The 22574-nt window shown below is 60.3% G+C and overlaps 1 protein-coding gene across 1 annotated transcript in view; it reads left to right on the top strand.

The window, feature by feature from the left end:
- Positions 1–11208: 11208 nt before the first annotated feature.
- Positions 11209–22574, top strand: part of COL7A1 (collagen type VII alpha 1 chain) — a 31977-nt gene continuing 20611 nt past the window's right edge. The window contains exons 1-32 of the mRNA XM_027726673.2: positions 11209–11409; positions 13329–13419; positions 13531–13711; positions 13791–13950; positions 14039–14132; positions 14216–14374; positions 14565–14728; positions 14827–14956; positions 15055–15177; positions 16506–16655; positions 17350–17469; positions 17577–17723; positions 17913–18029; positions 18104–18253; positions 18426–18554; positions 18641–18787; positions 18916–19071; positions 19143–19286; positions 19369–19494; positions 19569–19715; positions 19796–19924; positions 20003–20149; positions 20317–20436; positions 20521–20667; positions 20745–20881; positions 20957–21083; positions 21162–21305; positions 21377–21534; positions 21638–21679; positions 21782–21808; positions 21922–21966; positions 22179–22271. Coding sequence (XP_027582474.2) covers positions 13338–13419; positions 13531–13711; positions 13791–13950; positions 14039–14132; positions 14216–14374; positions 14565–14728; positions 14827–14956; positions 15055–15177; positions 16506–16655; positions 17350–17469; positions 17577–17723; positions 17913–18029; positions 18104–18253; positions 18426–18554; positions 18641–18787; positions 18916–19071; positions 19143–19286; positions 19369–19494; positions 19569–19715; positions 19796–19924; positions 20003–20149; positions 20317–20436; positions 20521–20667; positions 20745–20881; positions 20957–21083; positions 21162–21305; positions 21377–21534; positions 21638–21679; positions 21782–21808; positions 21922–21966; positions 22179–22271 — 3942 coding nt within the window. The 5' untranslated portion in view covers positions 11209–11409; positions 13329–13337. The remainder of the gene's footprint in view (positions 11410–13328; positions 13420–13530; positions 13712–13790; positions 13951–14038; positions 14133–14215; positions 14375–14564; positions 14729–14826; positions 14957–15054; positions 15178–16505; positions 16656–17349; positions 17470–17576; positions 17724–17912; positions 18030–18103; positions 18254–18425; positions 18555–18640; positions 18788–18915; positions 19072–19142; positions 19287–19368; positions 19495–19568; positions 19716–19795; positions 19925–20002; positions 20150–20316; positions 20437–20520; positions 20668–20744; positions 20882–20956; positions 21084–21161; positions 21306–21376; positions 21535–21637; positions 21680–21781; positions 21809–21921; positions 21967–22178; positions 22272–22574) is intronic.

Below are 22574 nucleotides of genomic sequence, written 5' to 3' on the forward strand. Positions count from 1 at the left end.
AATAGTTGGAAGAGCTATGCAGCCTTTCTGCTTTTTTGGTGTTAATCTGGTTGTTACTCCCTTGTCTTGCCTCTGGGAAGCTGGAACGTGGAACAGAAAGGATGAAACTGAGCAAGGGGGGTGGAGAAAAGTTTCCCACCAGGTGGCACTAGCCTGACACAGCTACCCTTGGAAGCTGCGAGGTACTCCTGTTTGATTTTTGTCTTGGGATGAATGTCTCTGGGATTCTCATTTAGTTTCCAGGTTCTGCCCTGACAAGTGAGATTTAAAAATAGTGTAAAAGTTTCTCAGAGTTAGTCATTACACTTGAGACTAATCCAGTGTACTAAATCATTTGTGCTGAATCTGGATTCTTGATCAGAGAGTCAGTGTGTCTGAACTCATTGCGTATACAAGGCAAGTTTGAAACTGTTAAATGTTCTTGATGCAATTTGGGTTTCACATCACAAGCTCTGGCTCGTTACAAGTGCACTGAGGGCTGAAAAACTAAACAAGCTCACTTATGCCCAAGCCTTGTGGAACCAATACATGGTTCTGTCTCAGTTCGGTGACTGCAATCAGACTGTAATCCTCTTTTGTCTTCCATTGCTGTATATTTTCGCCTCCCGGGTGAGCTTCCCAGGGTGTTTTGCAGTTGGTGAGAAATACAAGGGAAGGCAGATGTGTATCCTTGCTTTAGCATTTCCTACAAGTTTTCTTCTTTGGAGGTATCTTTTTATTGAGTAATTAATTCCTCAGGCTCTCCTGCACCAGTTTATACTAGGAAGAGATTCAAACCCCTCTGCAACTGCTGCTTTCCAAGTTGCTCTGTTTCTCTGCAAAAGCAGCTGGCTGTGCTGAGCAGTGTGCTCCCAGCACCGCAGCAAAGATAACTCCTGACTAAAGGGCTGCAGCTCTTCAAGGGTGCCTGGCTTATGCAGCCTAAGGTGGATTTTGTAGATGCTTTTTCCATGTAGGACTCGAGTATCTGGGCTGATCTGGACTAGGAGCCATGCCCAGGCGACTGGCATTGGATGCAGAGGGCTGTTGGGTGCCTGCTAGGAGTTGAGGTTGAGATGCTGGCATCTTCTGGCTGCAGTTCTGATGGCACTCTGCCTTGTAGTGAGTGCCTGTTGTATTTGCGTGCTGTGGCACTCCATGCTTCCAGAAACACAGGCATCTTCCAAGCTCCAAGGGTTGAGAGATTTGCCATATAACTTTTCCTTGGTAAACAACGAGCATTCAGATTGGGAATCTAAAAGATGGTGGGGGGAAACCCACTCAGGAGTCAAGAGCGTTATTGCTTGGCAAAGACACCCAGGCTCTAAGCCTTGTCTGGGACTTGGAAAGTGTAGCCTGGAATTGGTGCAGAGTCGTTGAGCATTTGGCAGCTGAGTCCCTTGATGCTGGAGGAACTGAAGCTCTAATCTCATTGGCAGGTCCTTTGTTGTTTGAGCTATCCAAGGGTGTTTCTGTTGCTCCACTGTAGCAGCCTCAGTCCAAGGGAATCAAAACTGGGAAGTGTCTGGCATGATGGAAGTGTCCAACCTCAGTGCTTTTCCTGAACCTTGGAAAAGTGAGATCTTTTGCTGGACTTCTCCCCTCCCCTTCCTGCAGTTTCCGCTGCCCAGTGAAGGACAGTGGCAGTGCCAGAGGAGGGAGTTGGAACCATCCCTAGAACCATCCCAAGTTCACTGTAACTGGAGATGGCCTGGGTGACCTAATAAATCTGTTTCCTGGCTCCATGGACAATGCGGGATTGTTCAGCGGGGCTCTTTGACCAGTTTAGTTTTCAATGGCTTAAGTGTTTTATTTTGCTACTTCACTTGGAAGGTTACTTGGGATCCCATTAGACTGTGCTGATAAATTTAGCCTGGTGTATGAATTGGCCTTTGCTCTCTCCCCTTCTGCACGGTCTCATCCTCTTCTGGTGAATTCCCTCTTTGAACCTCACACCTTCCACCTACCTCTAGGCAGTTTCCTTTCCTCCATGACACCTTGACATTCTGTCTGTTGGCTGTCAAAAAGGAGGATTTGGAAAGGAGGATACTGTGCTCATTGTGGCATCCTGTGCAAGGCTCTGTGCAGTTTACCTGCACAGTGGCTTGTGTCCACCATGCAGAGCTATTCCAGCTATGTAAACTCCAGCAGTGAAAATGGAGAGCACTCACTAGAGCCGTGTGCTGAGCGCTCCGTGTTTCCCTGTTCTCTACAGGAAAAGCTGCCAGTACCCCCAGTGCAGGGCTGGGCAGATGCACAGGGTGGATCTGCTTGTGGAGCAGGCAGCCCCTTTGATATGTGAGATGCTTGTTTGGGATCCGGGTGCTTGCCAAGAGAGGGGCCACAGCAGCCAATTGTCAGAGTTGCCTCACCTGAACTAATTACCCGCCCTGGAAAGTACAGTTGATACTAATCATAGGTGCTGAGCCAAGCCTGTCCTGGGGAAGCAGGGAGCTGCAGGGAGGCTTTCACAGAAATGAGAGGCTTGGAGCTGTGCCACTCTTTGGTGCCAGAGAGCTTCTGGGAGGAGAGCCCACAGCCCTCTGGGCCTGCTTCTCTACCTGCTCTCCTGCCAAGGCTGGTGAAGCAGTGGGAGCCATAGGTGAGTGGGGGTTAGGAGACAGGGCAGCAGTGCAGCTCTGTGCTGCATCGTGTAGCTGGAGTCTGGCTCTGCTCAGACCCCTGGTGCATCAGCATGGCTGTGACCAGGGGCCTTCTCCCCCAGCCAGCCCCTGAGAGGGGGTGTGGTTTGCTCAGAAGAGGGATGGGTTCTCCTTGTGATGAAGCGTCTCAGCGGGGCTGCAGAATTGCCAGGCGGAGGGTGGTACCTGGTGCTTGGCAGACTCACAGACTTGCCCTGCCCAGGGCTCCTACACTTCACCTTACCCTTCTGTGCACTACTGGGGCTTTATACACCAGAAGAGAGGAGCAGTGAGCAGTGGTATCCAGACACATATACAGAGATCCTGTTTCCTATTTGGAAAAGGAAATGCCTCGTGTAAAGCTTTAGCGTGTTCATTGCGTGGAAAAGCAGTGGACAAAAGGCCCATCCAGGCCTGACTGCCAGCTACAGCCAACCCAGGCTGCTCTGAGGCACGAGGCATGGTGGCAGGACTTGTCTTTGTCTCGGCTCTGTCTTCAATGGTGTATCAGGAAGGGGTGACTCAGAGCCCTGAACATCCTCATTAAAAGCTGCTTTACCCCACGTGCCATCCAAAGAGGATCAGTGGTTCTCACTTTTCCATGCAAGTCTCTGCTTTCCAGTCCTTTCCTCTTATATGTTTTCCTTCCTCAAAGCTCTGAGGTTTTTAGTGGGGCTGCCAGGCAGAGGTTTGGCTTTGCTGTCCATTCAGCCCATCAGTGGGGATGCCCAGAAAAGCTACTTCAGGCGTGGGACCTGGAGGAGGATCTGCCCAGGTTCCTTACCTGCCCAGGAATGGAAAATGGAGCTGCTGACCCAGCGCTGGGCTGCTGGGATGGCAGCACAGGGAGGTTCCAGCCCTGGTCTGTGAGAGCAGGAGGGACTTTTTCTGTACAAGGAGGTATCAACAGTGTTGGATCACCTCTCAGGTGCCCTGAAGACACTGCTCTTGCTCAGTGTCCCACCATCCATCGCTGAGCCTCTGCTGTGCTCTGGGGTTATTTAAGGTTCCATATCCTGCTCTGATGCAAGAACTGCACAGCACAGACAGCACAGGGACAGTGAAGGAGGCTGGATTGAATGCCACATGGCCTGATTTGAGCAAGGCTTAAGATACTGAAAGAGGAGCCTGAATATCTGAGCGCTGTTCTTGGTTCTGCCAAGAGCCTGCAATGTGATGCATTCAGCTTTTCTGGGTGCTGTGTTGTCCTGCTGTGATGGTGGGTGCTGACACCAGGTGCAGTGCACAAGGAAAAGCTGCTCCCTGTGCACTGCCCTCAGCACACGGTGACTCAGGTGTGCAAAGCGTTTTGTAAAACAGCCCCAGTACTGTGTGCACTCACTGCATTCTGCTTTGCATGTGACTTTTATCCAGAGTAGGCACTTGGACAATGCTGTAAAGGGAGCGTGCTGCTTATCTTTGATTTGTTACATTCAGAGAAGGATGAGTTTACTCTTCTGGGGGGTATTTTTTTCTTCCTTATTTGAATGTTTAATCCAGGGAATTAAAGTTATGTTGCTTCAAGATTTAGCAGTTGATGTATTTCAGCTTCAGAAAAATGCGTTCTGAGTTTCTCAGGGTGCAATGCACAGTTTGGCACCGTACAGATTGCTGTATAAACAAACCCATGGCCCCTCCATTCAGACCGAGTCGCTCTTGAGCAGAACTTGTAGTGATTGAGAAACAGACCTGGTGCTACCCATGAAGTCTGGAGGGTGGGATTTCCAGGTAGGGCTAACTGCCCATGGGTATGGTGAGCAGGGCTGGTGTCTCTCACGGAAGGCTTGGTGAGCAGTAGCTTTAGGAGCTGGAGTAGCAGGCACTGTGTCTGTGGCAAGTTTCTGCCTCTGCTCCCCTGGCAGCAGGATGCCCTGGTGTGCCAAGGGGCTGTGAGGGAGAGGCAGCCCGTGAGTGTGCTTGAGCCCTGGGCATCCAGGATCCACGTGGCAGTTCTGCTTTTCCATCCCTTCCCCCACTGGCTGCTGCAAGGCTGGAGGTCCCTGCTGCCCCTGGCAGTTGTCCGCTGTGGTTCTCAGTCTTCCTCTGCTTTGTTTACAGCTGTTCCAGATGTGCAGTGCTTGGCAGGAGCCCCTATGACATGGGAACACAAGTATCTCCTGTTCCTGCCTCACACGCACAGCGGTGACTCACAGGTGACCTTGCCCCAGCTTTGCTAAGGGGGATGGAGGATGAGGTCCTCGTGGTTCAAGGTGACTCCAGAAGGTGGTGAGGGGCCAGAGACAGGATGCTGCACTCTTCCCTCCTTCATGGAAGCACAGGGGGTGTGCAGAGGTGCTGGTGACACTTTTTCTGCAAGGAGCTGGAGCTCTGAGAGCCCCCCATTGTCATTCCCCTGGGAATGCACTCTCTTGGGTGCAGTACCCCCACTGTCTTTGGGTCCCCCACCTGGGCTGCTCAGCATTCCCCCTGGAGCTCTGCAGCATCCTGCCCCATGTCCACCCCACAGGGTCCTTGTGTGGGGTGTACGTGTCCCCCCGCCTTGTGCCATCCCAGTGACGCACCCTCCTGCTCAGTGGAGGTATGAAGTCATCCTGGGGGGGCCTGGGGAGGGAGGAGTTCCCATGGTGACAGACAGCGATTCACCCGACGGGGCAGGGCGGGTGCTTCGTCCTTTTTATTCCTTTCTTCTGGAGTCGGGCACCCAGCCAAAGAGCTGAAGGAGCAATGGCCCAGCCTCGCGGGGGAGAGACATGAGGACAAGTCTGGTCTTGTGAACTGCACAAATTCCTCTGGAGCACAGTCCCCCCTGCAGCCTGGCTGCTGCCCCACATGGAGGGGCGATCCTGACCCCTCCTGCAGCCTTGGTCCCCTGGGTGTGGGGTCCCTGCAGTTTCCTCACTACCCCAGCAGACTGATGACCAGACCTTTATCGTCCTTCCCATGTGTAAAACACTCAGGGCAGCATCCTGCAGCTGCTGGGGATCGAGCACTGTTAGCCAGCATACCCTTTCTACAGGCAGGTGCAGGTAAAAGAGCTTGTGTCATCCATGTGCCTTGACCAGCACACAAGGCTTTCCAAAGCCCCTTCCCCAGAGGCTGCAGCGTGGTCCCAGCTCTCCAGAGGTAAGTACCCTGTCCTGTGCCCCTGCCTGGGACAGGCAGGGTGTGAGCTGTGCCGTCCCCTCCCTGGTGAAGCACATGCCCATAAGTGTCTGCTGGGCTGCAGAGCCCCCCCAAACACGTCTCCTCCCCAGCCCTCGGAGCTGCAGGGGATGCTTTCCATGGCTCTGCTGGGCACCCCTTGCACAAGAAGCAGCCAAGCCCCAGGAAGAGTGAGCTGGGGGCTCTTTTCATGAGTCCTGCCAGAACTTTATAAGAAGCTGCAGGTATTTTTTAGGGGGGTGTTGGTGCAGGTTGTGGAATACTTGAATAGAGGCTGAGAGGAAGAATTGAGCAACCACTGCATCCTCCCAGATGCCAGACTTGCATCCCAGATGCAGAATTGGGGAACTAAGAGCAGGATCAGCTGAAAGCAGAGCAAGTGAGGGACAGCCTTTCCCTGGCACAAGGGAACTGGTTTTGGAGAGCTGAGGTGAGCAAACTCCCTCTTGGGCGGCTCCAGAGCGGGTCTCTCTTGCTGTCACTTGTGAGCACAGGCCAGTGTGCTACTCTGCCACGGGCGGTGGTGCCAATGCTTGTGGGCTGGCAGCAGGAGGGACTGAGCACAAGGCGTTAGTAACTCGTTATTTCCATCTCTTGGGAAGGAAATGGCAGTCCACAGTGAGCCCCTGAGGGCTGGCTCCTCGGACTCACAGCTATTCTTTTTGGCAACGCTCCTCCCCTGGGAATACAGCTGCCCTGAGCCCCTGCAGCCGGGGAGGCATCTGGTGTTGCCGTTGGAGGGAGGAACAAATACTCCCAGCCCCATCAAGCTGTGTGAACCCCCCACAAGGAGCAGCTTCTTGCAGCACAGCTGGCAGCATCTCGGGAACGGCTCCAGCTTCCCAGGCCTGCGTGCTGCCTGTCTGCCCTTCCTCCTCCCTGCCTGGCGAGCAGTTTCAGTGAGCCCCTGCCACCGTGCTGCTCCCCTGGCACCCCCTGCCATGCTGCTGCCCACTCCTGCAGGGTCTTCAGGGTCTGTGAGGGCTCCCACAGCCAGGTTAGGCTACAGCTGGCTTTGTGGCCCTGGGTGCCGCACTGGGAGCTGGGCAACTGCTGTTTCCCAGAAGAGCTCAATGTTAGGCAGCAGAGCAGCTCCCATGGACAGGGAAGGTGGTGATGCCTTCCCCAGCACGGGATGGGGAGGGATGGGGCAGCCATGGCTTCGTGGTGCTTGTCCCCTCTGATGTGGTGGGGGGGCAGTGCTAGGTTTGGGATCTGGCAGGCAGCTTGTGGCAGGGGCTACTGTGCTGCTGCAAGTGCCCCGGCTCTGCAGGGCTGGGCTCTGTCCTGAGCTGCTGTGGACACCCCTGCTTGGCTGCTCCCAGGTCAGTCTGGTTGGAAGCAGAGAGCTGTGGTACCACCTTGCCTGTGGTGCTGGTCTGCATTCCTGTGAGGTACCTGGCAGCAGTGCTGTGGCTCCTGTGTGCCCCTCCAGTTCCCTGAAGCCGTGTGCCCCTGGGAGCCAGATTTGGAGCAGTGTGGCAAGCACCCTGCAAGGCCAAGTGACAGCCCCCCAGCACCCAGCAGGGGCTGAACCGTCCTATCTACCGCACAGCTTTCCAGAGGGATGCTGGTGAGGGCTTGAGGCAGCCAGAGATACGGCACCTTAGTGTTTGCAGGTAAGATGATCCCCTCGATTTCCCCAGCGCTGCAGGGAAGCACCAGTGACCTGGCCTTGCCCCGGGCTGCTCTCCCTGGAACGGGGCAGCAGGAATGCCACCTTTCACCTTTGCATCTCATCACCTGGCCCGAGGTGCTGCGCTGCCGATGATGCTTGTCCCTGGGGACCCCCGCAGGGTTGAGCAGGCAGGCTGGGCAGCTCTGGTGGGTGCAGGCGGGCACGGGCTGGCTCAGCCACCCTGCCTGTCGAGTCACGCTCTGCGCACCGTCCGCCCAGCCTACACATGCCCTGAGCGTGCACAGCGTGGGCTGGCAGCGCTCCCTCGGCTTCCCTTCATCTCCTCCTTCCTGCAGACACCCAAGGGGAAACCACTCCCTCTGCTCTGTCAGTCCCTGCTCTTGCACTGCTTTGGGTCCCTGGTTCTCCCTTCATGCACCCCAAGCCTGGCTGTGCCCCAGGTGCTGCCAGACACTGCCTGCTGTTGCCTGCAAACCCTGCAGCCAGGGCTGGGCTGGGAGCACCTCGATCCTCATAACCCCAAGGCAGGGAATTCATCTGCCCGTACGAAGAAGCAGGAGTTTCCCTTCCATAGCTGTGTGTGCTGGGCTGTCTGGGGCATCTCTAGGGCATGAGCACCCCATGGGATCCTCAGCATGAGGAAAAGCAGCATTAGCTTCACACAAAGGTGTTGAAGGAGCTTTGCTGCAACTGGTCCCTGCATTTCCACTGTCTCCTGCATCCTCATCCTCAAGGGCAAGCAAGGCTGATTTTACTGAGCCTGGACCCTGCTGCAAAGTTGGTGCTGTAGGGCCAGGACTGAAGGGAAGCAGCTCTTGCCTCAGTAAGTGGAGAAGCTTGATTCCTGCAGATGAGCCGGGCTGTGTAAGTGGTCACCTGCAGCTCCCGTCTGCAGCCTGCTTAACCCTTCTCCCTGCCTCTCCCTGGGTCCCTGACACCCACCCCCAGCCACTGTGCAGCCCCAGCATCACCCAAAGCCCAGACACAGGACGCAGCTGAAGGCAAGTTGTTAACTGGCAACTCTAGAACTCCATGCAGTGCTGCTGGCTCCTCGTCCTGCTTCCATCATCCCCATCATCACCTTCCCCTTCTGGCATGCTGGCCACATGCCATTGCAAAGCACCGCTGGCCCTTTGCAGAGCCCTGGCGGTGCCTGGCTCTCCTCTCTCTCGCTGTCCCTGAGAGCCAGCCTGCTGTCTTCTGACCAGGGCTGCCTTCTCCTGCCCGACTTAGCCAAGGGGGGGTCACATCCTCATGGTGTTACCGTTCTCCCTGAGCCTGTTCTGTGCGGCCAGCAGGGCCTGGCCGCATTCCAGTGCAGCTTCGTGCGATGCCGTGTGCGGCCGTGCTGGCAGCAGCCTCCAGACACAACAGTTTATGGGCAGGAAAAACTTCCCATCCTTGCACAGCAGTTGTGAGACAGCTGGGACACGCACCCACCCCACGTGGAGCCCTGATCTGGGGGCACAGTGGGCTCATCCTAACCAAGCCCTACTGCAGTGGGACCACTTGCCTCCATCGACCCCACAACTGGGAGCATCCCCCTCGCTTTGGGCATCCCCAGAGCCACTGGGCAGAGAGGGCAGCTCGCGGGTCATGGTTTCACCCTGATGTTATACTTTGATTCCTTTTCCTGCAGGGATGTGGCTTTGGGCAGCAGCAGGATAGGGGGTGCTGCAAGCTGTCCCCTGCGGCATGGAGGAGCTGAGGGTCTGCTGTCTGTTCCCCTTGCATGAATTGCAGCCTGGAGGGGCTGGCACAGCTGTCTCCCACCCCAGATCCCTTGGAACAGGTCAGTAGGAGGTAAGGGGTGACCAGTTACCCACTCTGGCCTACTTTGTGGCCCCTGGGCTTGCTGGGGTGTCCCATGGGGTGGCACAGGGGTTCCCCAGGGCTGCACTGTGAGTGTGATGCTGTCCCTCTGGGCTGTCCCCGAGCTGACTGGAGATGATGGCAAGGGGTCATGGGTCCCTTTCCCAGGATGCTGGTACTGGGTGGCTGGGTGCCACAGCATAGAGCTGGCAGTGAGTGGTGCAAGGAGACATTCCTGGAGCGTGTCCCAACTGGCCCCTGTGGCAGGCGATGTTCCCCCTCCGGGCTCTGGCCAGCTTCTCTTCTCCTCACCCGCCTCTGCACCAGCTCCCCACTGCTCGCCTCTGTCTGAAAGCTTCCCAATTTAAAAGTGCCTGGAGAGAGGGTTTCTCTCTCCCAGCACCCACAGAGCTGCCCCATGCATTCCCACTGGCTGGGGAAGGCCTGTGTCATGCTGGAGTGAGGAGCACTGCAGGATCACTGTAGGACTAGAAAACTGAAATCCTGTAAGAGTTGTGCTGAATCCCAGCCTGTGTTGGATCAGCACCAGAGGCAGTGGCTGTGGGATGTGGAGGGGGTGAGCAGAGGATAGGGCACAGACTCCACAGCACCACAAGCACAGCTGGCTCTGCATCCCAGCACCCGTCTCACCGTGCAGCATCTCACCATGATGTATGTATGACTCATCTCACCCGGTAGAGCTAAAACCTCACCTGGGGCTGAAGAAAACAGATTCACTTCTTACTTCCCACTAAAGCAGTGGTGAGGCCTCACGCCTGGCAAGTGTGGGCAGGGAGAAGCTCAGCCCTGGTGCTTCCCTTGTGTGCACTCTCAAACTGGGGGGGTTCCTATGCCTGGGGGTGGCGTGACCTCCTGCTTGCCTGAGCAGGGTCAGTGGGACCTGGGGATATGTTTTTTGTCTTCTCGTGATCTGATCGGCTGGTGAGTGGCATTTGGGGACCAGGATGGCATGCACAGGCAGGAAGCTGGGGTCAGGGTCAGCCCTACAAACTTTTATTAGTGTCAGGGAAGAGGAGTCAGCGTGCTTTGGGGCTGAGCCAGCTGGGAGATGGGGAACCCCAAGTCTGGGCTACAGGAGTGACTGGTGGCCTGGCTGCCAGCCTGCCAGGCTTCAGGAAGGGCTGACAGCCTCTCGGGATGTTCCCGGAGGGACAGGCTGCAGCGGCGCGGTGCGCCGCGTGAGTCACTCGCACCTGGTGCTCTCGCTCTGCAGAGGCAGTACCGTCCCGCGCCGCGGGCCGCGGATTCCTTCCCTGGCCCTGGTATGCAGGGGAAGCTGGGAAACACCGCAGAGGGGGAGGCACTCTGGTTTTGGGGACCCAGTACACCTGCGTACCCCCATCCAGCGCCAACGTAAGCGGAATGCTGCTGGCAAGATGGTCAAGATGCTGTCCATGGGGGATTGGGGTTTGGGGACCACCCCAAATTGGTGCCTTCCACAGTCGTGGGGGCCGAGGTGGCAGGCAGAGCCCCTGGCATGGCTGTGAAGTGTCGCTGTCCCGGTGCCGCTGCCTGCGGTGCCCGCTGGGCGATGCTCGCCCCAGCGCTGCCCCCGTTTGCCGGAGTGACCCCCGGCCGCCCGTGCCCTGTCGCCGGCACCGCGCCTTGGGGCTGCTCCACCAGCTCCGGGCCCGGGGCCAGACACAGCGCCCTTGGCAGGCCCCTCCGCTCCCTGTTTAACGAAGCCCCTTGTCTAATTGGGACAGGCTGCCTTGTCTTCATTAAACGAGCTCTGGCTGGAGGAGGGTTTGGGGATGGTCCTGACCTGAGGATGCGGGACTCACGGCCGGACTCACAGGGCTGGGGCAGGCAGGGGGAAACCTGTGACCACGGTGAACCTCGGAACCCCCCGGCCAAGTGTGGGGGCCAGGGCTGGGGTCTAAGGAGAGGAGGGCTAACGAAGAGGAGGGGATGCACTGCTTGCTGCGCCTTTAAGAAGAGCTGGGGCATCGCCACTCCTCCCCTGCTCGGGAACAGCGTGTGCCTGGGAAAGTTGCCTACAGCCGACCCTGGAGCATCTTTGCTCCGTGGCCGGTGGCCCTGCCCCGGGCCCCCAGCTGTGAGGTGGCCCTGGGTCCCAGCGACCCCCACTGTCGCTCTCCTTGCTGCCTGCAAGAAGATGCCCCGGGACCTACCCACTGCCCTGCCAGGAGCCGGAGGGGAGCCTCTGCACCGGTGGCTGGGAGGGCACAGGTATGTGAGGTGCTGGGGACAGGGAAATGTTGGGTGACCAAGGGGACAGAGCGCAGGTGGCATGAGGTGCAGGGCAGGGCCATGAGCCAGGGTCAGCCTCAGGTGAGCACAGACACCAGGGGGGAGGATGGGGTGCAGTGTGATGTGCCCCAAGGAGCAGCGTGGCCCCACAGGGTGCTCTGGGGGTGAGGGGCGCCCTGAGGGTCAGGGGTGCACCCTGGGCTGTGGAGGAGCCCCAGGGCACAGTTCCACCAGTCACTGGGTGGGCAGGAAGTGAGACCAGGGCAACATGAGGTCCCTGCTCACCTTGCTGGGCATCCTTTCCCTATTGCCTCCTCCCAGCAACTGCAGCCACATCTTCAGTGGACAGTTTCTCCAGCTCTGGGGTAGGTTTCAGGTACTGGTCTGCTCTGATAACTGTTGGGAGATGATGTCTAGAGCAGGGCAGGAGGATGCCCCACAGATGGCTTCAGGGCAGTTCCTGTACAAGAACCGTGGGTACTAGAGCCCTACGTGCTCCTGCCCCCAAGCTGTGGGGGCAGGAAAGGTCCCAGCCAAGGCCTGGTGGTCCTGAAGCCTTGTGGGAGCTCTGCTGGTGTGGGGAGCAGCCCTTCACCACCATCGTCCTTCCCAGGGCTGGCGCTCAGAGTCAGCCTCTAACACGGAGGGGGTCAGGGGCTCAGGTCCCTGTGGCAGCTCCATCCAGCTCTGCCCAAGGTGAGGCCCTGGTGTCACATTCTCCTGAGATGGATGGAGATGAGCAGCCAGCTCCTGGCTGGCAGGTCCCAGAGCTGCTCATTTTCCCGGAGGATGCAGATGCTGGAGGGAAAACTGCCTTGGGCCTTACTGGAGTCCACTCGGCCCCTCAACGAGGTCCCGGTAGAAAGTCCATCAGAAACGCTCCCCGGGGTCCAGCCCTCTCCTGCTTCATCCCGGCCTCGGAGCCCTTCAGCCCCTGTGCGTGGTGCAGCCAAGGGCGGCACTTGATGGGGGACAGCCCGAGGAGCCGCTTCCCTTTCTTCCCTCCCAGGGGAGCGGGTGGGAAAAGCCCTCTGGGGGGGCCGGGCTGGGCGGGGGCCGCGCCGCTCCGCTCCCCCCCCGGACCGCGCTCCGGGCCGCCCTCCATAAAGGGGCGGGAGCGCCGGGGGCCGGTGCGCGCTGGCACCGCCTGCACCCGGCTCGGCTCGGCACGGAACGGCGCGGAACGGCGCGGAGCGGTGCGGGACGGAGCGTCCCCGCGGGGACGGCGGGTGAGCGCGGGGCCGGGCCGGGGGTCCCGCCGCGGGCGGGCGGCGCTGCGGGGCGACCGAGCCTCCCGCGCGGGCACCCGCGGGCGCTCGCCCACCCTCCCGCGGCGGGGCTCGCTCCGCCCGGGCCGGGCGGTGCTGGGGCTGGGACCCGCCGTGGCCATCGCGGGGGTGTCGGGCCAGGTGTGCCCCGGCGCCGCGTGGGTGGGAAGCGGCGGGGCGTGGGGCTGGTGGGCAGGGCTGCCCACGCTGGCTCCCCGCTGCCCTAGAGCACTTTCCTGGGGCGGAGGGAGCCCCTGCGGGCGGTGGGGGGACTGGGAGGCAGGGGCGGCCGGGGTGCGCTGCTGCCGGTGCCGCGGCATGGGCAGGGGAAGGGCTGGCGGGAGGCAGAGCCCGGGCTGGACCGGGAGGGCTAGAGTGGGGCCAGGCGCTGCCCGTATCTCCCGCACTCTGGGCAACCCCACCGGGTGTACACGGGCCAGCTGCTGCCCGCCTGCCCCGGCCTGAAGCGGGGCTCTCCCTGCGCCGTGGGGTGCCTGGGACGGCACTGGCACCCCGCCCTCCTAATGCTGCCAGGCGTCCTGGCACAGGTGGTGCTGGGAACCTCCCGGACTGCTGTCCCCGAGGTGTGGGGCTGCTGTGGGGCAATGGTGGCAGCATCCTCTCTTGTAGGCTCCCAGGATGAGCGGCCAGCACCTGTTCCTGGCTGTGCTTCCCCTGCTCCTGGGTCCCCTGCCTGCCATGGCGCAGAAGAGGAGCCAAGGTGGGTGCTGAGCACTGGGTTGATGATGAGAGAGGTGGGATGATGAGAGAGGGCCAGCACCACCGTGCCATTTTGCTGTTCCACACCCTGAGCACTGTCACTGCCCCACAGCCGTGTGCGAGGATGTGCTAGAGGCTGACATCGCCTTCCTGGTGGATGGCTCATCCAGCATCGGCAGGAACAACTTCCGCACCGTCCGCACCTTCATGGATGACCTGGTGGGGCCCTTTGTGCAGGTGGTGGGTGAGAAGGCGGTGCGCTTTGCCGTGGCACAGTACAGTGACGACCCACGGTGAGCACTGGGGAGGGGGCATGTGGGGCAACAAGGTGGCAGGGCTGGGAGGTGACACTGTCCCTCTGCACCCCCCCAGGGTGGAGTTCACCTTCTCCCAGCACACTGATGGCACAAGTGTCCGGAGGGCCATCCAGCAGCTGAGCTACAAGGGCGGCAACACGCGGACTGGTGCTGGCTTCCGCTACGTTGCTGACAACTTCTTTGGCCCCACACAGCTCCGGCCCGGGGTCCCCCAAGTACGTGCAAGGCTCTGGCAACATGGGGAGAAGTACTCGGTCCATGGGCCCCGTGCTGGGTCTCACATCTCTTGCCCGACCTCCACAGATCTGCATCCTCATCACAGATGGCAAGTCCCAGGATGATGCCGAGGGGCCGGCAGCAAAGCTGAAGAGCCAGGGGATCAAGATCTTTGCCGTGGGTGAGCGAGGCTTCAGCTCCACGTGAGGGGGTCTCCTGCTTGATTCGGGTCCCTCCCTCACCCATCATCTCCATCCCTTCCAGGGGTTAAGAACGCTGACCACAAGGAGCTAATTCGTGTGGCCTCAACACCTACCGAGGCCTTCTTCTTCTATGTTGGTGACTTCAAGCTGCTGAGCACGTTGGTGCCACTGATGACACGCAGGGTGTGCACGAGTGTCGGGGGCACTCTGCGTCTGTTGGGTATGGGCCCCCATCCTCCTCCCTGACAGGAGCCAGGCTGTGCTCACCATGGGTGCACTCTTAGCACCCATCCCTACCCAAAATGCCCTCCTGGCCATCCCATCCCAACAGACACATGTCTGTGCTGCCCCAGCAAGGTCTCCCCTCTGCCTCATGCACCCTGGAACCGACAGCCCTTGCTTCCCCACAGATGGGCAAACCCACACTGGCCCCTCCAACCTGGAGATCCTGGAGCGGGGCTTTGACCAGCTGCGGATCCGCTGGACGGCAGCCAGCGGTCCCGTCACTGGCTACCGGGTGCAACACGTGCCACTGACGGGGCTGGGACAGCCCATCATGGCAGAGAGGCAGGAGGTGAGTGCTCCTACCTGGCTGCTCAGAGTTCCTGGGGGTCCCTGGTGGCTCTACATGTGACCTAGGGATGGCAAGGGGGTGACACTCTTCCTGCCCAGGTGAGTCTGGGGCCACGGGAGACGAGCACTGTGCTGCGGGGACTGCGTGTGGGGACGGAGTACCTGGTCACTGTCACCGCCCAGTATGCCAACAGCATCGGCGAGTCAGTGTCCAGCCGAGCACGGACCCGTGAGTGTCCATACACTTGGGGACAGGGGCGAGCACAGGCACTGGGTGCCCACAGCACATGAGGCCGGGAGCTCATCCCTGCTCCTGTTTGCCCCCAGAAAGCCGTGCTGGCTCCATGCTGGATTTTCGCGTGGTGGAGACTGGACCAACCTTCCTGCGACTGGCCTGGCAGCCTGGCCCTGAGCTCCCCCAGGGCTACAGCCTCAGCTACACTGTGCAAGGTGAGGGGATGGTCCTACAAGGGTCGGTGCTGCCTGGATGCCCTGCCTTTGCACAGCAGCCCCATGGGCACGGAGAGTGCATGGATGGGGGTTGATGCAGGGATGCGTGCCCAGAGTGCTGCGGGTGTGTGCACGCCTGCCTTTGCTGCAGCAGCCAGCACGCGTGCGTGGGCTGTGGGGCACACGTGTGTGCAGGGCTGTGGAGGCAGCCTGTGTACTCCTGGAGGCTTCATGCACAAGGCTCAAGGCTACAGGCTGGGCACAGAGTGGCTGGAAAGCAGCCAGGCAGAAAGGGACCTGGGGGTACTAATTGACAGGAAGCTCAACATGAGCCAACAGTGTGCCCAGGTGGCCAAGAAGGCCAATGGGATCTTGTCCTGTATCAAAAATAGCGTGGCCAGCAGGAGCAGGGAAGTGATCCTTCCCCTGTACTCTGCGTTGGTGAGGCCACACCTTGAGTATTGTGTTCAGTTCTGGGCCCCTCAGTTCAGAAAGGATATTGAGGTGCTGGAGCGGGTCCAGAGAAGAGCAACAAGGCTGGTGAAGGGACTGGAGCATAAGTCCTATGGGGAGAGGCTGAGGGAGCTGGGGTTGTTTAGCCTGGAGAAGAGGAGGCTCAGAGGTGACCTCATCACCGTCTATAACTACCTGAAGGGAAGTTCTAGCCAGGTGGGGGTTGGTCTCTTCTCTCAGGCACTCAGCAATAGGACAAGGGGGCACGGGCTTAAGCTCCGCCAGGGGAAATTTAAGTTGGATATCAGGAGAAAATTCTTTACAGAGAGAGTAATCAGGCATTGGAATGGGCTGCCCAGAGAGGTGGTGGATTCACCATCCCTGGAGATTTTTAAACGCAGATTGGACGTGGCACTGAGTGCCATGATCTAGTAAATGGACTGGATTTGGACCAAGGGTTGGACTCGATGATCTCGGAGGTCTTTTCCAACCCAATCGACTCTATGATTCTATGATTCTATGTGCTTGGGTGTGCTTGATGGCCAGGGGCCTGATGTGTGCACCCCAACTCAGGGCTGGGAGCACAGGCACATATCTGCCCCTATGACTGCTGCATGGGGGGGGGCAGGCAGCAGACCCCCGTCCCAGCCAGGGGCTGGGCTGAAGCTGCACACCTGGCAGCCCCACCCTGGCCCTGGGTGATCCAAGGGGTGCCCCTGCCCTGGCCCATGTCCCAGCCTCTCCCGGTACTCCCCACCCCTGGCAACAACTGGCATCCTCAGGGCAGGATGCCAGCCCATAAACACCCCTTCCCTGCCGGGCCTGGTGTGTTCCATGTCCTTGCGCCCACCCACACTCCTCTGCTGTCCTTTCAGGAGAAGCCCAGGGGGAGGAGAAGAGCCTGGGGGCCAGTGCACAATCAGCCACACTCAGCAACCTGCGCCCCAACACGGAATACGTGGTGATGCTCCGACCCCGTTACGCACAGCAGCCTGCTGTCCCTGCCACCCTCACCGCCCGGACACGTAAGCACTGCCTGGCCCTGGGCTCAGCCAGGGTTAGGGATGGGTTCCCAGCACAGTCCCTCCAGTCACTGTGCCTCATTGGGATGGGGCTGCCAGGCCCACTGCTGCCTGTGGGGGTGGGATGGAGGTAAGCATGACTACAAGGGGATGCTCTGAGCCCCAAAAGTTGGTCCCAGGGCAGGGTGCAGCGCTGTGTGCTTCCAATTTCCTTTGCAGCCTTCTGGGAGTGTGTCGACCAGAGCTTTCCTCGCATGACGTAAAAAATTCTGACTGAAAAAAATGCAGTGGTGTTTTTTTTTTTAATTTGAGTGTGGTGCTCTGCAGGAGGAAAATGTGGTTTCCACCAGGAAAGAGTGGTGGAAAGTGAGTAGAAGTGAGGGTGAGGCCCCCGGGGCAACACCTTTACAAGCCTCAAATTTTGGCAAACCAATTCCTTCAGCTGCCCCAGGCAGTCTTAACCCATAGAAACTATTTAAGGCATTAAGAGGAAGGCTTTGAGCTCCACTTTGCAGGAGTTTCGTGCTTTGAAGGAGCCGCCTGGGCGCGGGCTGCGCTCAGTGACCTCAATGCAATTCAGCATCTGTCAGCAGGGGCAAGAGGGGCTTCTTGCCCCTGAAGCAGGCAGTTTGCAGACGAAGGTGATTCACCCTGCCCCTCTCATGTGGGGGATGGACAGGCACCTCTCTTCCCGCAGGACATCCAGTGGGTGTGCAGCACTTGGCTGTCCACAATATCTCAGCACAGAGCATGCTGCTGGCCTGGCAGCCTGTCAGTGGTGCCACCGGCTACCGGCTCTCCTGGGCAACCCTCGCAGGTAGGTGCCTGTCCCAGAGCTTGTGGCCCCTAGGAGGAGGGACAGGAGGGGGCTGGTGGCACCTGCTGCCCAAAGCCCCCAAGGGACTGCTGCACTGGCTCCCACAGGGCAGGACAAGCACAGGGTGGACCTGGATGCCGGTCGAACGTCACACGCTCTGGTGGGGCTGCAGCCCAACACTGACTATGTGGTGACAGTGGCCCCGCTCTTCAGGGAACTGGAGGGACCCACAGCCACCGTGCGGCAGAGGACAGGTAGGTGTTTGGTACAGGTGATGCCATCCTTCTGCTGGCCTGTATTCTGCCCTGGGATGAGGCCGGGACCGTCTGCCATCGCCCCACATGCTGCCTACCCTGCTGTGTGTGGGGACTGGAGACCTGCTGGCGTTGTGGCTGGCAGCAGAGTGGCACAGGGTAGCCTGGCCCATGGGGTTCCTCTTGCAGAGGCAGGTACGGACCAGACGCTGCAGACCAACATCCTGGGTCCCACATCCATCCAGGTGCTCTGGACCAGTGCCCATGATGCCCGTGGCTACCGTCTAGAGTGGAAGAGAGCCACAGGTGGGCTCAGGGTGCCCGTTGCCCCTGAGGACCCTCCGTTCCAGCAGCTGGCAGTAACCCTTTCCTCCCCACAGGACCAGAGCCCCCCAGAACAGTGTCTCTCCCCAGCAGCACCAATACTTACCAGCTGACTGGGCTGAAGCCAGGCACCGAGTACCGCATCACCCTCTACACGCTCTATGATGGTGGGGAGGTGGCCACCCCCGTCACCACCTTCCAGACAGGTGAGTGACTGCTGTGGGTCCCCTGGGTTGTCCCCCACATGGCATTGCTCAGCTTGGGGATCCCCTTGGCCACAAGACCCCTCAGCTGCCTGGTCATGGCCCAGGATGACTATGAGGGGCTGTGCTGTCCAGGCTGTGCAGCTCCAGCTGTGCCTCACGTGTCCCCTCGCAGGTGTGGAGGGGCCCGTGGGTGCTGTGTCAGACCTGCGGCTTGTTGAGGAATCAGGCAGGCGGGTGCGGCTGAGCTGGACCAACGTCCCTGGTGCCACCGAGTACAAAGTGGTGGTGCGCAACAACCAGGGTGAGTCTGTGGGCAGGGGCAGGGGTGGCACCTGGGGGACTCTGACCAGCTGACACTGAGGGTCCGCACTGTCCCGCTCCCGGTAGATGGCACGGAGAGGACGAGGCGCATCCCAGGCAGCCAGACGGGGCTGGAGCTGGGTGACCTCCGGGAGGGCATCACCTACCTGGTGCGTGTCTCGGCGCTGGCAGGCAGCCGGGAAGGCAGTGCTGCCACGCTCCCCGTCCGCCTCAGTAAGTCCACATCTGGCACCAGGATTGCTGGTCCTGGATTTTCCCACTCCAGCATGCATTTGTCCTCTATCCCCCTGCAACCCCTTGAGGTGGCAGGGTGGCTCTGGGGTCCCTCTGGATTCCCCAAGGTGACGCTGTGGTGCCATGGGGGGGTGCAGAGTACCCAGCTGTGGGCAGCATCTCGGAGCTGCGGGTGACAGAGGCCGGTCCCAGCCAGCTACGGGTCACCTGGCGAGGGCTGCCAGGCGCTGGGGGCTACCTGCTGACGTGGCGAGGCAGTGACGGTGAGTGTGTGGACTGTGAGATGCTGTGGTGGTACTGGTGGAGCCCTTCCTATCCCAGCCATTTGTGTTAGGTCTGAAGCAATCCCGCTTCCTCCCTGCTGACCCCACCACCTTCACCATTGAGGGGCTGCGTGCTGGCATCGTCTACACAGTCAGTGTCTCGGCCATCATGGATGGCCGCGAGGGCAGCCCTGTCACTGCCACGGGACGGATAGGTGAGGTGTCCTCCTGCCCGTCAGTGCTGTTTGGTGCCACTTGCTGTGAACCCTGGTGACAGTGACCCCCTTGGTGTCACAGCACCTGAGCAGGTGGGGACAGTGACCCAGCTGGAGGTCCAGGCATCCAGGAGCAACGTTGCCCGTGTCACCTGGGTCGGTGTGCCAGGAGCCACTGCCTACCGTGTGGTGTGGAGCCGTAGGGATGGTAATGTGGGATGAGGATGGGGCTGGGCTGTGAGTGTGACAGGGTGGGTGGGCTGATGCCGCAGTCTTCAACAGGGGGCTCGGAGAATAGCCAGCGAGTTCCTGGACACACCAACTCCTTTGACATCCCTGACCTGGAGGGAGGTGTCTCCTACACTGTGAAGGTGACGGCACTCATTGGCAACCGAGAGGGCAACCCCGTCTCCATTGTCGTCACCACCCGTGAGTGCTGGAGCAGGTGACAGCATTCCAGGATGGCACTGGGCACCCTTGCCCCTAATGCCTGTCCCTTTGCCCCACAGCGGAGGCAGTCCCACTGACCCCTGTCAGTGGCTTCCAGGTGACAGAAGCCTCGGAGCACCGCCTGCGCCTGGCCTGGTTGCCGGCGGATGGCAGCACGGGGTACCGCCTGGTCTGGCGCCTGGCTGAAGGTGAGCGTGGCCGGCCAGCACTCCTGCAAACCCAACAGCCCCCACCCACACCTGCTAACCTCTCTCTGCCCCTTGTAGGGGGGCCCCAGCGCAGCCAGCAACTCCCAGCCACCTCCAGATCCTATGACCTGGCGGGGCTGGAGCCAGGCCGGCGCTACCAAATCAGCATCACCAGCCTGGCTGGCAGCCGGGAGAGCGAGCCAGCCACTGTCACTGCCATAACTGGTAAGGGACTGCCTGGTCCCAAGGTGACATCAGCTCCCTGACACATGGCTTGAGCCCAGAGGGGCACCCAGGAACTGGGCTGTCCCAGCCTTGGGCTGGGGAGGGAGCTGGGAGCAGGCTGAGGGCTTCCCCATGGGGCTGGGACATCATTTCCTCCTCCTTGGCAGCTGCCCCAGGCCACATCACCAGCCTGCGGGTGACGGAGGTGCGGAGAGATTCGGTGACACTCACCTGGACCCCAGTCCCCGGTGCCTCTGGCTACGTCCTTTCCTGGAGCCCTCCTGCAGGTGAGATGAATGGGTGGCCCCAGGATGGGGGGCAGCATCCCCATGGGGGCACGCTGATCCCCCTGACTGTCCCCTGGGCGGCAGCTGGTGGGGAGAAGGGGCGGACACTGCCCAGCGCTGCCAGCTCCCAGCAGGTCTCCGGGCTGCGCCTGGGCCAGCGCTACACCTTCACCCTCCGCCCGCTCCTGGGGAGTGCACCAGGCACCGAGACATCTGTCAGCGAGCGTACAGGTACGGTGTGGTCACTGCGGGGATGGGCTGGGTTTGTCTCCCCTCTGATGGTGGCTTCACCCCTTCCCTGCCCACAGTCTGCAGGGATGCCCACGGTGATGTTGTCTTTCTGGTGCATGGCACCCGTGACAGCTCCTCGGGTGCCGATGCTGTCCGCACCCTTCTCTCCAACACCGTGTCTGCCCTGGGGCGCCTGGGCCCTGAGGGCACCCAGGTAGGGTGCTGCTGCAGCGGTGGGGGCTCAGAGAGCATGGGCCACGGTGCCCACTGCTCCTCTGCACCCTTGCAGGTGGCTCTGGCCACATACAGCTACCGCAGCCTGCCCTGGCTGCTCCTCAACCGCTCCAGTGACCTGCCCGCCGTGCTGGAACAGATCCGCACCATGCGCTATGAGGAGCCCAGTGGCAATGCCATCGGTGAGGGGCTGCACTGGGAGCTGGGGCAGTGGCTGCCGGGATCCTGCTGACTGTCCCCTCCTCCTTCTCCCTCTCTAGGGGCAGCCATCACCTTTGCCAGGACCTACCTGCTGAGCCCTGGCGCAGGGCGCCGGCCCAGGGTGCCAGCAGTGCTGGTGGTCTTGGCTGATGGCCCCTCTGGGGACGATGCCATCGCTGCAGCCAGGGATGTCAAGGCTGGGGGTGAGAATGGATGGGATCCCAGCAGGGTGTGCAGGGAGTTCTGTGGGGTGCTGAGGGTGCTCTTTGCTCAGGGGTGCAGGTGCTGGCGGTGGGCTTGGAGGGGGCAGACCGGGAGCAGCTCCGGCGCATGGTCACCAGCGAGGACCCGCGGTACATCTACCATGGTGACAACCTGGCAGAGCTGGAGGGAGAGCTCACCGATGACCTCTGCACCATCATCTCCACCAGGGTAAGGTCAGAGTGCCTCAGGGGGTGTGGACTGGGGGCAGCCCTATATAAGCCAGGGGGTTCTCCCACCCCTGGGTTCACACAGGCTTGTCTTGTCTTGCCAGCCAGAGCCAAAGCCGAAGCCCTGCACTATGCAGTGCCCCAAGGTGAGCATCCCCACTGTCTGCCATGCACAGAGGAAGCTGCCCAGCGAGGAGTCGAACAGCTGGGGTGCCAGCCCATAACCCCTTCCCTCTGTCCCCTTGCAGGGCGAGAAGGGAGACCGTGGCGAGGCAGTGAGTGCTTTGGTGTCCCCACCCAGCTGATGGCTCTGGGGGGCATCTGCATCCCCTAAACCACACTGATTCCAGCCCACAGGGGATGCTCACCACTGGCTTTGTTTCTGCAGGGACAACAAGGACGGGTGGGACCACCAGGCCCCCCTGGCCAGCCGGTAATATCCTGCTGAAGGGGGGGAGATGGGAGACAGATCTCTGGCAGGGGCAGTGACATAGTTCCCATCTCCTTGTTGTTCCCTTGTCCCTTTGTCCTGCCAGCAGGTGGGAGTGGGGCAAGAACCTGTCCAACCCTTGCCACAGGGGCAGACAGGGAGCACCTCTTGACCACCACCTGCCACCCAGCCCATCCTCTCCACTCTCCCTCCAGGGTCGCCATGGGCTGCCTGGCCCTTCAGGACCCCCAGGGCCACGGGGTCCACCAGGAGAGAGCATCGAGCGTCTAGGCAAGAAGGGGGACAGGGTGAGTACAGCTGACTCCCTCACCCAGGAACCCCAGGGTTCCTGGGCACAATAACCTGACCCCCAGGGTCTCTCTGTGCCCCTCATCCCTCTGTTCTCCTCCTCACCCAGGCTGGAGGAGGGATCCCCTTGAAGAGCCCCAGTCCAGCCCCACACTGGTCCCTCACATCCCAGCTCAATACACAGGGGAAAGGCACCCCTGAACCCAGCTCTGCCATGGGGCTGCCCTGGGCTCCCAGTGCCAGAAGCAGCACTGCCTGGGGCACTGGGGGGGTCTGGCAGTGCTGGAGAACATCAGGTGCTG

This window comes from Pipra filicauda, unplaced genomic scaffold (assembly GCF_003945595.2).
Source record: "Pipra filicauda isolate LSUMZ 115617 unplaced genomic scaffold, ASM394559v2 scaffold165_size2600900_pilon, whole genome shotgun sequence".
Lineage (NCBI taxonomy): Eukaryota > Metazoa > Chordata > Aves > Passeriformes > Pipridae > Pipra > Pipra filicauda.